This window comes from Mus caroli, unplaced genomic scaffold, assembly GCF_978045245.1.
Source record: "Mus caroli unplaced genomic scaffold, Mus_caroli_1 scaffold_10, whole genome shotgun sequence".
In the NCBI taxonomy this organism is placed as follows: domain Eukaryota; kingdom Metazoa; phylum Chordata; class Mammalia; order Rodentia; family Muridae; genus Mus; species Mus caroli.
In genome coordinates, this window is record NW_028227265.1 from 6,788,518 (window position 1) to 6,803,089 (window position 14,572).

General features: G+C 55.6%; 1 protein-coding gene across 3 annotated transcripts in view; it reads left to right on the plus strand.

The window, feature by feature from the left end:
- Cbfa2t3 (CBFA2/RUNX1 partner transcriptional co-repressor 3) overlaps positions 1-14,572 on the plus strand; it is a 70,186-nt gene that overhangs the window by 49,255 nt on the left and 6,359 nt on the right. For 2 of the 3 annotated variants that reach the window (XM_021170231.3, XM_021170232.2), the window contains exons 3-8: positions 1,887-1,964; positions 6,212-6,453; positions 6,659-6,748; positions 10,888-11,069; positions 11,701-11,930; positions 14,095-14,180. In XM_021170231.3, coding sequence (XP_021025890.1) covers positions 1,887-1,964; positions 6,212-6,453; positions 6,659-6,748; positions 10,888-11,069; positions 11,701-11,930; positions 14,095-14,180 — 908 coding nt within the window. The remainder of the gene's footprint in view (positions 1-1,886; positions 1,965-6,211; positions 6,454-6,658; positions 6,749-10,887; positions 11,070-11,700; positions 11,931-14,094; positions 14,181-14,572) is intronic. The other variant, XM_029480752.2, reaches the window with a different exon arrangement.

The window sequence follows — 14,572 nt, forward strand, 5'->3', positions numbered from 1 at the left end:
TGTCAGTCACCTGGTTTCCAGGGCACGCATGTTTCCTCTGACCTCTGCATCCCTGAACGTGGAGCACCGGCTCTGCCCTTCAAAGTTAAAGCTCTCAATAAAGCCTTGCTGTCTAGAGAAAGACTGAGATGAGAAACAATTAGCTCAACCCCAGGCTAGCCATGTCCCAGGCTAGCCATGTCCCTGTTGGCGGATTGCCAGGCTCCTGCTTTGGGGGTAATACCATCTGCTTCCGGGTATAGTCACGTTGAACCAGGGCCCTCTGAGAACACGCCCAGCACACAGCCAGTTGTTTCCACACGCACCTTCCAGTCTCCTGCGAGGTGCTAACTCCCACTTCCTACAGTTAACCGAGGGTCCAGCGATTGGTGAACCTGGAGTGAGGACTCCTAGCCCTGCCTCTTGTAGCTGGGACTCTGCCCTTAGCAGCCTGATGCTCTCAGAGGACAGATGACCCTGCCAGGGTCCTGGGTCTGCCTGCTGGCCATGCTCCTCCAGGCCAAAGATCCTTGTGCCTATTCTCACATTGTTCCTCCCTCAGTGATTCGGCTGACATAGTCACTGTTCCTCCTCCCTAAGCATCCTTCCCTCTGGGCTGAGCTACAGGTAGACTCTGGCTGCTGGGCAGCCTCAGAACTCATCCAGTGGGTGACAGGGAACTCTGTGGGACAGTGCTGACGTCACCTAGAAGCGTTAACCTAGAAACAAGATCGTGCGTGGGGGCTGCTATGCCCACCTCCCACCCGTGAGGCCATGACACATTTCCTGAAACAAGGGTCCTCCAGATGTTTGGAGGCCCCAAAGAGGAATGAGGAACAGTGCAGCCAACAGGCTGATCTTGGACTATGAGCTGTCATATACTCTAAGGGTGCCCCTCCCCAACCCCCACCCCCAGGCCTGCTTTTCCCTGTGGACCAGCTCTTGTCCCAAAAGCTCGCCTGGACACCAGATGTTCCTGGTTAGGAGTGAGGATGGGGTCAGCTGGGGCCTTCAAGGCTTTGCTTTCATGAGGCCTGTGAACAGATGTGAGGGTGGTCAGAGCATGTGTGGTTCATGGGGAGGGCTTGTGTGCCTCCTGCCTCTCGGTCCCACTCTGGGGGTTGCAGCTCTGTCTGTAGAGCATAAGGCTTTCGTTTGTCTCGGGCACTTCCAGTCTGAGGGGGCTTCAGATCACCGGGGCTAGTTGGTTGGAGCATAAGCCTCCTGAGGTCACCTCAGGTTCGTTCCTAATCCACACACACGCTCCCCTCCGCACCTGGCTGGTGGCAGCCCCGGTAAAGCCTCTGCAGTCGGCTACAGATTCCTGCCCAGTGTTCCAAGCCAAATGGAGACACTGACCTTGAACCTATTTAAGGGCTGTGGTTTTCCTGGCCCAGTGACCACCCTGGGCACAGATTGGTCTGTGGCTGGGGAAACAGGCAGGAGGCTGAATATGGAGACCTGGGACAATACAAGGAGCACTGACCCAGCCTAAAGTCCTCTTAGGCAGGGAGCCTATAGGTAGGTTGAGCTCCCATCTGCCCTTCCTTGAGAGTTTCTGAGACAGGGGCTCACTACTCCTAGAGCTACTGTGTGTGTCCACTGACACCCCACCTCACGTAACAGACCTGAATCTCCGTCACGGAAAACACATAGCCTGGGCCCTCAGGTCCCTCGAGGACAGTGCCGAGGGGATAACCGAGCACTCTCTGGAAAGACAGCTTTTAAGAGTGAAGTGTCCTGCTGACAGATACCCAGTGCAACCCATTTTACAGAGGAGAAAACTGAGGCCCAGAGGAGTGGGCCAGCCCCCAGTGGCAACAGTGTGGTCTTTAGGACTGCCACTGCAGAGAGGACAGCCGCTGCGGCGCCCTCCTGACAGCCTGTTCTTCTTATTTTGCTTACAGATGGCGAGGATGGACCTGCGACGTCTCTTCCCCATGGCCGTTTCCACGGCTGCTTAAAGTGGTCCATGGTCTGTCTCTGTAAGTAAAATAACAAGAACCGTGGGCTTCAGGGGCTGGAGAGATGGCTCAGCGGTTAAGAGCACTGACTGCTCTTTCAAAGGTTCTGAGTTCAAATCCCAGCAACCACATGGTGGCTCACAACCACCCATAATAAGATCTGACGCCCTCTTCTGGTGTATCTGAAGACAGCTACAGTGTACTTACACATATTAAATAACTAAATCTTAAAAAAAGAAAAGAAAAGAAAAAGAAAGAAAGAAAGAAAGAAAGGAAGGAAGGAAGAGAGAAAGAAAGAGAGAAAGGAAGAAAGAGCGAGCCGTGGTCTTCAAGGAGGCTACCTGGGTCCTTCTCAAGGCCTCTACACTCCTATTGTCAGATCTCTAGCCTCCTTAAAGACAAGAGAGGCTCAGGGGCCTAGGGCTAGAGACTGAGACCCTCAGCCATTGTGTGGGAACTGTGGTGCCTTCGCATGTGAACAGGCGCCTACTGAGCTTCATCCCCAACATCCAGATGGGCTAACTGGAGCAGATGCCAGGGCTGTGAGGGGACAGTGGGACATATGTCAATGACAAGCCACACTCCACTGTTATAAGAGACCCTAGCTCCTACTATTGGCAGGGTAGCTAACGATGGGCAGGGATGGTTGCCCTTGCCTCAGTTTCCCCACCTGTAAGGCGATGCTACCACAGTATGGAGCGCTGAGGGTGATTCGTGCACCTCGCTGACAAAGCCACTGCTGCCGTGTCTGAGCCATGCCACGTGCCCTGTGGGTATCAGTCACTAGTGGATGATTGTATCAAAGCATGAGGTGACATTCAGAATACTTGTCCGCCAGCAGAAGCAGCCTTGACTGGGCCAGTTAGCTGCATATCCCAGGCATGTGTGGCTGCCATATAACTTCTGGGCTCTTAAGAATGAGGAAGCGCTTACATGTGCAGCCCGTGTTCTCTGTTGTCCCTCTTGCTGCCATTGTTCCGTGCCTTGCTTAGCCACACACTAGAGCCTGGCACACAGCCTGACTGGTCATCAACTGTTGACCGGTTCTTGCTGTGGTGATAATGGTGTTCCCCGTGTCGGGGAGAAAGGGTGGAAGAGCCCCAGGCTAACTCCCACCCAAGCGTCAAGGCTGGGGGAGTTATGGGGGTGCTAGCGTGTGCCCCCAAACATCAGCCGAGGACACGTGTGCAGTCTAACTTAGTAACACACCTGTCGTGGTAATGAAAACACTTGTGCCGGGGGCTATTTTTGGCGTCTCTTTAGCTGCTGAGACTGCCCGGCAGCCGCGGGAGGGAAGACAGGCAGTGAGGCGAGCAGGCCACGGGGGACCCAGGCGCTCAGAGCAAGGTTGGTAAGCGGGCCACAGGGAGGACAGGACCAGGCCAGGCTGGGTCTGGTGGGTGGTGCGGACTAGACCATGTATCCATCGGCATGTCTTAGAAACTACTAGAAGGCCCATAGTCCTGGTGATAGAACCCTTGGTCTTAAGACACGAGACCATGGCTATTAGTGAGGTCTCCATGGCAACAAGCCATCTCCTGGCCTGGCTGAGGTGACTGCAAGTGACTGTCATTGGGGTTGACTGGGGCGTGTGTTGTTGGCTGTCAGAGCTCACCAGTAAGAAGGAAGTCCACCGAGTAAGGTCCTCTGGACCTGGTCTTAGAGAGGCTAAGAGCCCAGAGCTGTTAGGATGCTGTGTGCTGCCATCACTGACCATTGCAGAGCAAGAGGGGTGCTCCCACATACAGTTCTTATGCCTGCCTGCTTCTACTAGCATACAATCATTCTGGAACTGACTGTATCCTAAGCCCTGGAAGAGGCTCTTGACATCCTTTGGGGAAGACAAATGGGAAGGCTTCCATGTATACCCTAGGAGAGAGGAGCTACTTAGAACCATATGCAGAGGGTTGCCATGCCTGGTGACAGCTTAAAAACATCAGGTAGCCTGTGAGCCTGCATGTCTCTCCCCACATGTTTTGAAACTTGTGTTCCTCAGAAGCAGCTGTCAAGGGGGTGCCTCACATAACCCTACAACATGTAGAGTTTGTCAGGGTTGTGACCTCCTGAGGGCCAGCTTCCAGGTAAACTGGTGGCATGCACAGGCTCCATAAGCCGTGGGGCTGGGAAACAGGATAGACTGCTATGCTTTGATCCTGAAGCCCACCTCAGGACTTCAGAATGGCTTGGGACCACTGGCAGATAGAGAAACCAATGCCAGGCCCAGGTCTGACCTACATTGTCTGTCTGGACAGGTGCCACTCTCCAAACCCTTCAAGGGTTTATGATATGAGGGTGTCTGAGGACCTGTGAGAGCATAGCTCTTGTAGCAGGTGACTGTCAGACTGGAGGTGAGGATAGAATGGGGAGAAAAGGTGTTCTCTGAGGGGATTATACCAGCAGAGCCACACCCACCACGCCAGAGCATCTCTTGTCTTAACTGGTGTGGAAGGTGGGGGTCCGCCCTAGGGTCAGACAGTTGGGGGCCACCAGCTGGCTGTACCCATGAGCCGCTTACCCCAGTCTGTTATATGGATCGAGAACATATTTGTGAGGCGCCCTGGCCCCAAGGCGGTTTATCTGGGCTAGAGCCTCAGGCAGCACCCGGACAAGATGGTGCCAGTCACTGCACTAGTTAGCAAGAGAAGGCTATATTGGGCCCACAGGAGAGCCTGAAACCACAAGACTGACAGAGTCAGATTAGGCTCCCCCATCCTGTAGTGTGAGCAGAGGTAGAACAGGATCCTGAAAGAGCCGTAGCATCTGAGGAGATCTGAGGGCCGGGAAGGACGGATGCGGGTCTAGCCCTACCTCACCTTTCCGTGCCCAGCCCTTAGGCCACCTCCCAGTGCTTGAATCAAGATGCACAGTCTGGAGTGACCTGCTGAGGAACCCATTGCCTGTGACAAGCAGGGAACCCAGGGGAACCCAGCTGGAGTCTCTGTCCTGGGCAAGCCTGGAGGGACCCTGAGGGTAAAAGAGGGCTCTCTTTCTCCCTTGGTACTTCTAGCCCCACCAGGCTAGCCTCAACACAGGTGGCATGGGACAGCTGGAGCTTTGAGGATTGTGACCTTATGGGCACCCCAGAGCTATATTTCTCAGCCCAGACAAGAGAATCTGGCTTGTGCATTCTCTGCCAAGGCAGAAGACAGTGCTGTATCCTTAAGGTCAGGGACATAGGACACAGACAAAGCCACAGTGGAGTGAGCCAGAGGTGTATGAACATGTCTATATGCTAGAGGTAGTATCGGTAACCTACCATCTCTGACATGTCTGCAGACCCTGCTAGTCATAGCTGGGGCCCACTGCCACAACTTTTAACCTTTTGTCACTCACTCAGGGCTGAGAGGCAAGGACTCGGTGGCAGCCCCTGGCCTTGGCCCTGGGACGCTGAGCCAATGACAGGGCTATCCAGCCAGCCAGGGTTCAGTGACTGGCAGCAGTGACCCTGTAGCATGCTTATCAGCTGTCTCTTTGGTCACTTGATCGTCCTCAGCATGAACCAGCCCCCTGGACACAGCCTTCTGTGTCACAGTCCCCTGAAGAACTCAACCAGCTCCTCTGGGGAGGGTCTCAGTCTCTGCCTGATTTTAAGTCCCATCCGCTCATGCATTGGATCTACTTGCTGGCAATGGTGTTGCTCAGGGTTAGAGAGACTCGGGGTCTTCAGAATTGGAAAGGCTCTGGGCACATCGCTCGGAGTTGGGAAAGAGATTGGGTAGAAGGTATTGCTTGAGGCTGTTGGAGCAGGGGCAGAGTTGCTAGCCTTTTCTTGGGGGGTGATGAGAGTGACTTCTCATTTCCCACACCACGGGTGAAGACACGCTTGCTCATAGTGGAAACCTGAGCCAGTCTGGGAGTCTGAACTGGGCATCTGCTGCCTGTGGAGGATCTAGAATCTCGGCTGGCGTGAAGGTCAGGCTCAGGGTAGCCCCCAGGGACAGCGTCTGCAGACCCTGCTAGTCACAGCCGGCCCCACAAATGTCTGTCTCTGGAGCCAATTCCAGTGTGTGAGCCCTACCACCCTCCTGACTGGGGTACCTGAGTTGAAGGGAGCCACCTCCCCAGTACCAAGTTTGCATATCTGTAAAAAGAGTATAACGCCTATGGGCACAGAACGGTTGCAGGGACAGAGCGGCAGCTGTGTAGTACGCCGGCCACCATCATCGTCACTGTCATATGGGTCACTGACGTTGCCATCATGTGTACTTATAACCATCAAATGCAATTGTTACCCCTTGCCCTCACACTCACTCACCACTCTCCCACAGTGATGAACGGCAGCAGCCACTCACCCACGGCCATCCACGGTGCCCCGTCTACACCCAATGGCTTCAGCAATGGCCCAGCCACCTCATCCACGGCCTCGCTCTCCACACAGCACCTGCCTCCGGCGTGCGGGGCACGGCAGCTCAGCAAGCTTAAGCGTTTCCTCACCACCCTGCAGCAGTTTGGCAGTGACATCTCGCCCGAGATAGGGGAGCGCGTGCGCACACTGGTGCTGGGCCTGGTGGTGAGTCTACGAACCATCAGGTGCCCCTGTTCCCCATGACAGCTTCTGCCGCAAGCTCCATCTCAATGGCCACAACCCCATCGTGCTCTGCCCAGCCCTCATGCCAGATCTGGAACCCCCTCCTCCTCCTCCCCAGGGTGTGGGTGGGACATCTGGGTCAGAAATGCATGGGAACCTTGAGATGGGGCGGTCGGTCTCTCTGCAGAACTCAACTCTGACGATCGAAGAGTTTCATGCCAAGCTCCAGGAAGCCACCAACTTTCCACTGAGGCCGTTTGTTATCCCTTTTCTGAAGGTAAGCGAAGGCAGCACCTTCCAGGCAACAGGGATGGTGATACAAAGGCCCTGGGAAAGGAGGGAAACCTGCTTTGTCATGGCTGGAATCCAGTGTGGGAAATGGGTGTGCAGAGGATGGAGAATGGGTGGTGGACAGGCAGGTGTGTGCCTGGACCGCAGGGTGACAGAAGATGCTGTGCCAAATGCAGACTGGCAGCAGTGACCCTGTAGCATGCTTATCAGCTGTCTCTTTGGTCACTTGATCGTCCTCAGCATGAACCAGCCCCCTGGACACAGCCTCCTGTGTCACAGTCCCCTGAAGAACTCAACCAGCTCCTCTGGGGAGGGTCTCAGTCTCTGCCTGATTTTAAGTCCCATCCGCTCATGCATTAGATCTACTTGCTGGCAATGGTGTTGCTCAGGGTTAGAGAGACTCGGGGTCTTCAGAGTTGGAAAGGCTCTGGGCACAAACGACGGTGATGCAGTGATGCCGTACTAGGTCCCTTTGGCAGAGCAACCAGAGCCGCTGAGCAAGGCAGGTTCCTCAGCCCACGCCCTCGGGATGAGGAGCCATGTTTGTTTATGAGGGTTGCCTGGTGTTTTGGTTGGTTGGGTTCTGTGGGCTCTTTTGGTTTGGTTTGGTTTTTGTCAGCACTGAGGGGTGAACATAGTCTCGTCCCCGCTAGGCAGGTGTCCTGCTGCTGAGCTGTGGCTCTCGCCCTGTTTGAATCTTGAGGCAGGGTCTCACTAAGTTCCCCGGGGCTGGCCTTGAACTCTGTCCTCCTGCCTCAGCCTCCAGCAATTGGGGTTGCAAGTGTGCAATACCAGGCTTACTGAGAAGCTCATGAGCCAGGTCCTCACGTTGGGGTTGTGACTCACTGTAGCTCTCCACTCTGAGAGGAGAGGGGGTGGCGCGCTTCCAAATGTGTTTGCCCACGTGATTACTTTCCACTCAGACCTCTCAGGGAGATGCTAGCTCACCCACCCCTGAGGGCGCCCACCTCCACTTCCACCAGAGCCCTGGCTCATTTGGTCCTGCATGCCTGTGCTCTGTGATCAGTCAAAGTTCAAGGTCAGACAGTGTAAAGGATGAGTGCTACCTAGTCTCTGGGCTGGCTCCTCTCCTCTGTACTCAGCCCCTGAGGCTGGAGTCCTCCATTCTCACAGAGCAGCTACCTCAGTGAGTTTTTAAACTGCCCAACTTAGACCAAGAATGGATTATAAGGCTCTCTGCACAGATGCCCTGTTGACCCATGAGAGGGAGAAACAGCCCTGACTCGGTCAAGTTAATAGGCAGGAAAACTGAAGCCTTCACTGTCCCAGCTGGTAGAGATCCAAGGCCAGGTTCAAGCTCGGGTCTGTACAGTTCAGAGTCCCCACAACATTCACAGTACATGTCCCACCAGCCGCACCCCCTATGGCAGCTGACAGGGGGACCCCACATGACACCCATATCCACTCCCCTCCTCCCTCCCTCCCACCCACACCTTGCTAGGCTCACACTGGAGCTAGTGACAACAGAGAAGCTGCGGGTGCCAGCGCGTAGGCCCACCTGGCAGTCATTTTGGTGTGCGTTGGAGGCCCCATTCTCCTCACCCTCCGCACACTGCCGACTGCTGCTGCTGCCTGTCTTTGGGATGCCATACGCCTGCTTACTTTGTCAGAGCCGATGTTTGCAACAGATGCTCCATAGCATTAGCCGCCCCGTCTGTGCCTGGAATATCCCAGCTTTCATTTCCTGTGGTCCTTACCCACAGTCCCCTTCCTACCTAACCAAGTTCAGGATCACCTAACTAGGTGGGACACCTTGCTGGGCACTGCCTCCTCAAGGGACCGCCTCCATTTCATTTCTCTATGCCCACATTGGCTGTTTGGGGGCTAGCCTGTGTCATAGCTCACCCAGGACCTCTGCGTCTCATTGTTAGGAACACTGGGTGGTATGTCTGCCTCCATGATATGGAGCTCCTGGGGTGCAACGGCCAAAGGTCAAACCTAAAAATACAAGATCCCAGCCAGTACCTCTGACCTTGTTGCCAAGACACCAACCAACCAGAGCCCACTCTGTCCTGTCAAAGAGGCATAGTTACTTTGCTGGTACAGCAGGGCCCAGCCTCAAAGGTCTTGAAACAGACAGACAAGCCAGAGGAAGGGGTCAGGCAGCTCCAGGTGCCTCCCCTGCCCTCACTGGGTGGGGTCCCCTCTTGGCAGGGCAGAGAGTCACCACAGCACCTTCCTGAATAGTTACGGACATCCTGGCCTCTACAGTGCTTCCCATGGCTGCCTCTGGAGACGGCTGGGCAGGGTGTGGCTGGGCAGAGCCTGGCTCCAATGGCAGGGCCCTCTAGGGTCCTTTCCTAAGCAAGATAAAGCTGTCAGCCACACAGGTGATGGGCAATGCTAGGTTAATTCACATGGGGCTCACTGGAGTCTATCACACCAGAGCTCTGGTGTGCTGATGGGTCAAGAGGGCATGTATGATCATCCCAAGACCACACGACTCCTCGGTAGCCCAGCCAGGGTGAGGTGCACCCAATCCCATTCAGCAGCTTGTGGTGGAGAGACTCTATAAAGCAAAGGGAAGTGTCACAAAAACTCAGGACTCTGCTGTCACCTTGGTGGTTCTAGGTGTATGCTGTGTCTTTTACCAGAGTCCCATCCAGGACAAAGATAGTTTAGATTTTTTTTTTCTGGGCATCAAAATCTCCACACCAAGTGAAGTTGGGGCCCAGACCACCCTGTGACCAGCTTGGGTGTGCCCTCTGAATAATGCCTGGGACTTCTGAAAAAGAGTGGAGACTTGTTCTTTCTGGGAGAGAAGTGGTCCTGGATCCCCAGCCAAGGGCTGCCATGTATCTGGACTGTACGGCAGGGCTACCTGATCCTAGGTCCCCTCCACTCTGCCCCATATCCACCTCCATGTAGCTGGACCGTGGAGCTTTACAGAAGCCACCCCATCCGAGGCTCTAGCTCCCAGCTGGCCCCAGCTGGCCAGGACCCCAGATGTTCCCCCACCCGAACGGCAACCAGATGGTGCTCATGCCCAGCCCCCACCCCACCATGCTGGCCAAGGAGAGGGTGGGGGAGACTCTGGACCACTGAGACCTCCCAGGACCTCATCCCAGCCCATGCTTCTGACGTGGTCGGCAGATGGTGGGCTGGCCCCTGTTCAGCTATCCAAACAGAAAAACAGGCCTGGCAGCCATACCGCTCAACAACAACAAAAAAAAACGTATCGGCTGCCTGATGGGCCGGGTGGATGCGCCAACGGAGGCTGAGGAGGCGGAGGCTGGAGAAGGCTGCCCTGGCAGCTTTGAAACGGCATGGGAAAGTTTTAGATTGTGTTTATTTACAAATACTTAGAACTGCTGGCTCTCCCAAGAGCCTGCCACTGGGCCCCTGTCTAGCATGCTGAAGGCCAGCCTGCCACTCTACCCGCAGCAGTTCTGAAAAGGCTGGCCACCAGCAGTGCATGCCTGGAGACCTTTGCCCAGCACTGGGGAGAAGCTCACAGACATGAAGTCCGTGAGCTCCAGTGGCTTCATCTGCAGATTGCAGAATCTAGAAGTGATGTCATGGCTGAGGCGCGGGTTCACGGAGGTCATATTCCTTATGTGCCGATGTCCCAGGTTCCAGCCGTGAGCTTTGTTTAGGGCTGAGACTGGAAAGTGAGAGGTAGTGGGGAGAGGAGCTGGGTCTGTGGGGCTTCTGGCCAGTGCATGGCGGGGAGGGGGGGGAAGGGCTAGAGCAGAGACCCTGTAGCAGCACAGCTTATTGACATCCCTATCCGCCTCCCCTCCCTCCCTCTCCCTCCCCCTCTCATGCATGCGTGTATATTAGGTTGCCTGCCCCCTCTTAACCTTGCTTTCTTTCTCCATGACAACGATGCTATGGTACCTGCATAAACGGGGTACAGGTAGGGAGTATTGGCTGCAGACAGCACTCTAGGAGGTGAAGTCCCTACATCGCTGTGTGTCCAGCAGATCTCAGGCCTGTCACTTCCCACTGTGCTGTTGGAAGGCAAAAGGGACCTAAGAGACCCAGAGCAGCCCTGAGTCACATGCAAGCAGTTGTGGGCTGTCTGCTATGAACAGGCTACGTGGGTTTGCACCCCAGCTGTCAGTCAGCCGTGCCTAAAGCCCCTGTCCCGCCTGCCCGCAGGCTAATCTTCCGCTGCTGCAGCGTGAGCTCCTGCACTGTGCCCGCCTGGCCAAGCAGACACCTGCCCAGTACCTGGCTCAGCACGAACAGCTGCTGCTGGACGCCAGCGCCACCTCCCCTGTCGACTCGTCTGAGCTCCTGCTGGAAGTCAACGAGAACGGCAAAAGGAGAACACCTGACAGGTGCCAGCCTCTCACAAACCCACAGGACGGGAGGTGACCCATGGTGGCCTCTTCCTGCCCGCCCATCTGCCCCTGCCGCAGCTCTGCCAGACAGCTGGCCCGGTCTGTTGTCTGTAGCGGGCTGATGGAGCACTGCTAACCCCGCTGTGTGCTGCAGGGACAGGCTGGCGTGTGGGCGACACTGGGTTCTACAAGCATATGCAGCTCATTTAGCTATGGACCCCAGGGGCCTCTGGGATCCCTGGAGGACAGCAGCTCAGGGAGGGGACTGTCCGCCAGAGTTCATTTTTCTCTGTGCTGTCTGTAAACCCTGAGTGACCTGGAGCCTAAGGCCTATCTATGGTAGCTGGACTGGTCTGGACCCCTTGACGGGCCATAGAGATACTGGTCCTACCACTATATCGCAGTGGGGACCACACCTGGCCATGGGACCCTGGGTGTCTCCCTCTGTCCATTCTTCACCAGGAGCCCCAGAGGAGGTCAGAGCAGGGGACCAGAACCCAGTGTGTGTGTGTGAGGGGGGGTTCCTCTGATTTTCTGCCTCCACCCTGTCTGTCTCTCCTCACCTCCATTATTATCCTCTATCCAAAACTGGGGCTGATGTCCATTGGTCACCTATTTTCTTGGTCAGGACCAAAGAGAATGGGTCAGACCGGGACCCTCTGCACCCTGACCACCTCAGTAAGCGGTCCTGCACTCTGAGCCCCGCCCAGCGCTGCAGCCCCAGCAATGGGCTGCCCCACCCGACGCCACCCCCGCCCCCACACTATCGCCTGGAGGACATGGCCATGGCCCACCATTTCCGGGACTCCTACCGCCATCCTGATCCCCGAGAGCTACGGGAACGCCATCGGCCCCTCGGTAAGCGGTGTGAGAGGGCTGTCAACGGCTTGAGGTTTGAACACATAGTCTGGAACCTGTGTGTCTGTGAGTTTGTGCCCATGCTTACACCTGCACGTGGCAGTGTTGGAAAGAGTCTGCATGCATTTATTTAGGGGTTCAGTCAGCACCTGCTTGTACCTATGCTCTAGTGGAGGACACTGAAGCTGTCAGCAGCACCTCAGCTATCCAGTAAGGAAATGGGTATAAGGAGCCAGCAGCCACCCCAGCGCCCATGTAGCCTGACTTGCCCCTCCAGAGACAAGTCACTACTCCTCACACACATATAACACCACAGTAGAGGACTCTAATCCTTGGGATATCCTCCTGCCCTGGGCAGCCTAAGGCCACGGTAGCTGAGGGTAAGATTACCAGCAGGACTGCCTTCCTTTCCTCGAATTCAGAAGTAACCCTCAAGTGGGCCACGTGACCTCCCTGTGCCTCAGTTTCTTTCTTTGTCAGAACAGGGATTATGTGAGGATAGGTTATTGATAGAGCACCTGGCACACACTCTACCCCAAGGCCCAGCCACCGGTGACAAGGACAGCAGCTGACACGGAACACATGCCACTCATCTTGCACACTGTCATTTCCCAGTCTGTACCCACACCTCAAAGGAAACCGAGGTCCAAGGACTGTGGGGCAGCCATGGGTGGGCACAGCAACACTCTATGGAAACCCAGAGATGGCCATCCCTGCCATACCCCAGTGTGTTGGAACGTAATGTTAGAAATGACTATCCAGGGTCACTCAGAATGCCAATAGGGTCCCAGAGCAGGGTCAGCAGAGGCTTTTCCCTGCCCTCACACCGTGGAAGCTTCAAGGGCTTGGTCCTAGGCAGCAGGTGACAGTGTCTGGCTCACCACAGCCGGGTCAGGCAGGTGCTAATTCCCACCCGCTTCTGCTAATGCAAAAATAAACGCCAGCTGTCGCACAGATCTCAGCCTCTATTTTAGTTTGGGCGTTGGCACAGGCCCCTCGTGGGCAGCCAGAGAGGGTGCTGGATGACGGCTGTGGCCACTCCCTGCCCTTCTGCAACTCAGGGAGGCATTTCAGGTTAGGGTAGCAGGAGGTCCTAAGGCGCTGATGGCTGCTTAAAAGAGAGGTTTTGCCCCCTCTCCCCCCCCCCAGGAAGTCTGGATTGGTGCCAGATCACCTGCACAGCCTCAGTTAGGACACTGGGAGCATTTGACATTGCAGGGAAACCAAGACAGGGCCATCATGTTCCTCATGCCCCAGCCAGTGGCACCCCACACCCCGCCACACCCCATTTGGTCATTCCCGAGGTGACAGACCCAGACTGGCCTCCTTACGCCCAACACCGCCTCCTCCACTTTCTGCCTGGTAACTGTGGGCACACCCCTCAAGTTTATCAGGTCAGCTTGAGGCTTTTCTTTCTAACTACTTATGATGCAAGAACTAGGCAGGGTTGGGAAACTGAGGCAGGGAGTGGCAACATAAGGGCCCCAGAATCCCATGGAGAATGAACCATCCTGTATTACTGCTTTGATCCTGCTGCAGGTAGATCTGATCCCAAGATCGGGGGGGGGGGGGGGGGGGGGGGGCGGTAAACACCCAGGTCAGAGTTCAGCCTGGGACACAGAGGTAAACACAACAAGCCATTTTTCTTCATGAAGCTGACAGCCTGGGAGCAGGGATAGTAGAGTAAACAGGGAGATCTTGTACCTAGAGACCAGACATACACACAAACACACACACACACACACACACACACACACACACACAGCCTGAGGAATTCCAAAGACTACAGCTGTAGAGGGGCCCTGCGGGCCTGGACTTTGAGGAATGCATAGGAGTGCGGTTATCTGAAAGGAAGTCATAAACACACCTAAGTTAAGCAGCTGCCCAGAGGCCCGGAGGTTTCTGGGCTATGATAAGAAAGACCTTTAAAGTGAGTTCATCTAGAGCTGCCTATCAGAAAGGGCGAAGCGAGAGGAGCTGGGTTAGCAGGTTACCAGGAAGCAGTGAGTCATGAGGCACCACAGAGGTGGCCTGGTTTAGATTCCCGATGCCCCTGGTGTAGGAAGTAGGAGGCACCTGGGAGTAGGGGCAGGGCCTGAGATCCAAGTCAGGGCTTAGTTGTCTGTCCGCATGGGGGCCTAACTGTGTGTGGCGTTTTCTACAGCCATACCTGGGTCTCGACAAGAAGAAGTGATTGATCACAGGCTCACAGAACGCGAGTGGGCAGAAGAATGGAAGCACCTCAACAGTGTGAGTGCCCAGGTGGGGCTGCCACGCCCGTGTGCGCAACTCCCTGAATGTCTGCACAAGGCTGGGGTGGGGAGACCCACGCTGAGATTGTGCTCCTCTGGGTTCAGCATCTCCTGGTAGGACCCACCGGCATGCCCACTGGCTGCCTGCCCATTTATGTGAGGGTCATTATCCACTGTTGGCCTGTCAGGATGCTGCCAAAGAGTAGGGACAAGGACGCTGAGCCATGCACACTGGCTCTTCCTCCTCTACCATCTCCTGCTCAGACACTTGCAGAGTCCAGCCCCAGTGATGTAGCCTGAGCCCCTGGTCAGGCCAGGTGGACCACATCTTGATGTTCCCAGGAACCTCCACTCCCCTGGCCCTCATGCACCTTTCTTGGCAATGAGAGT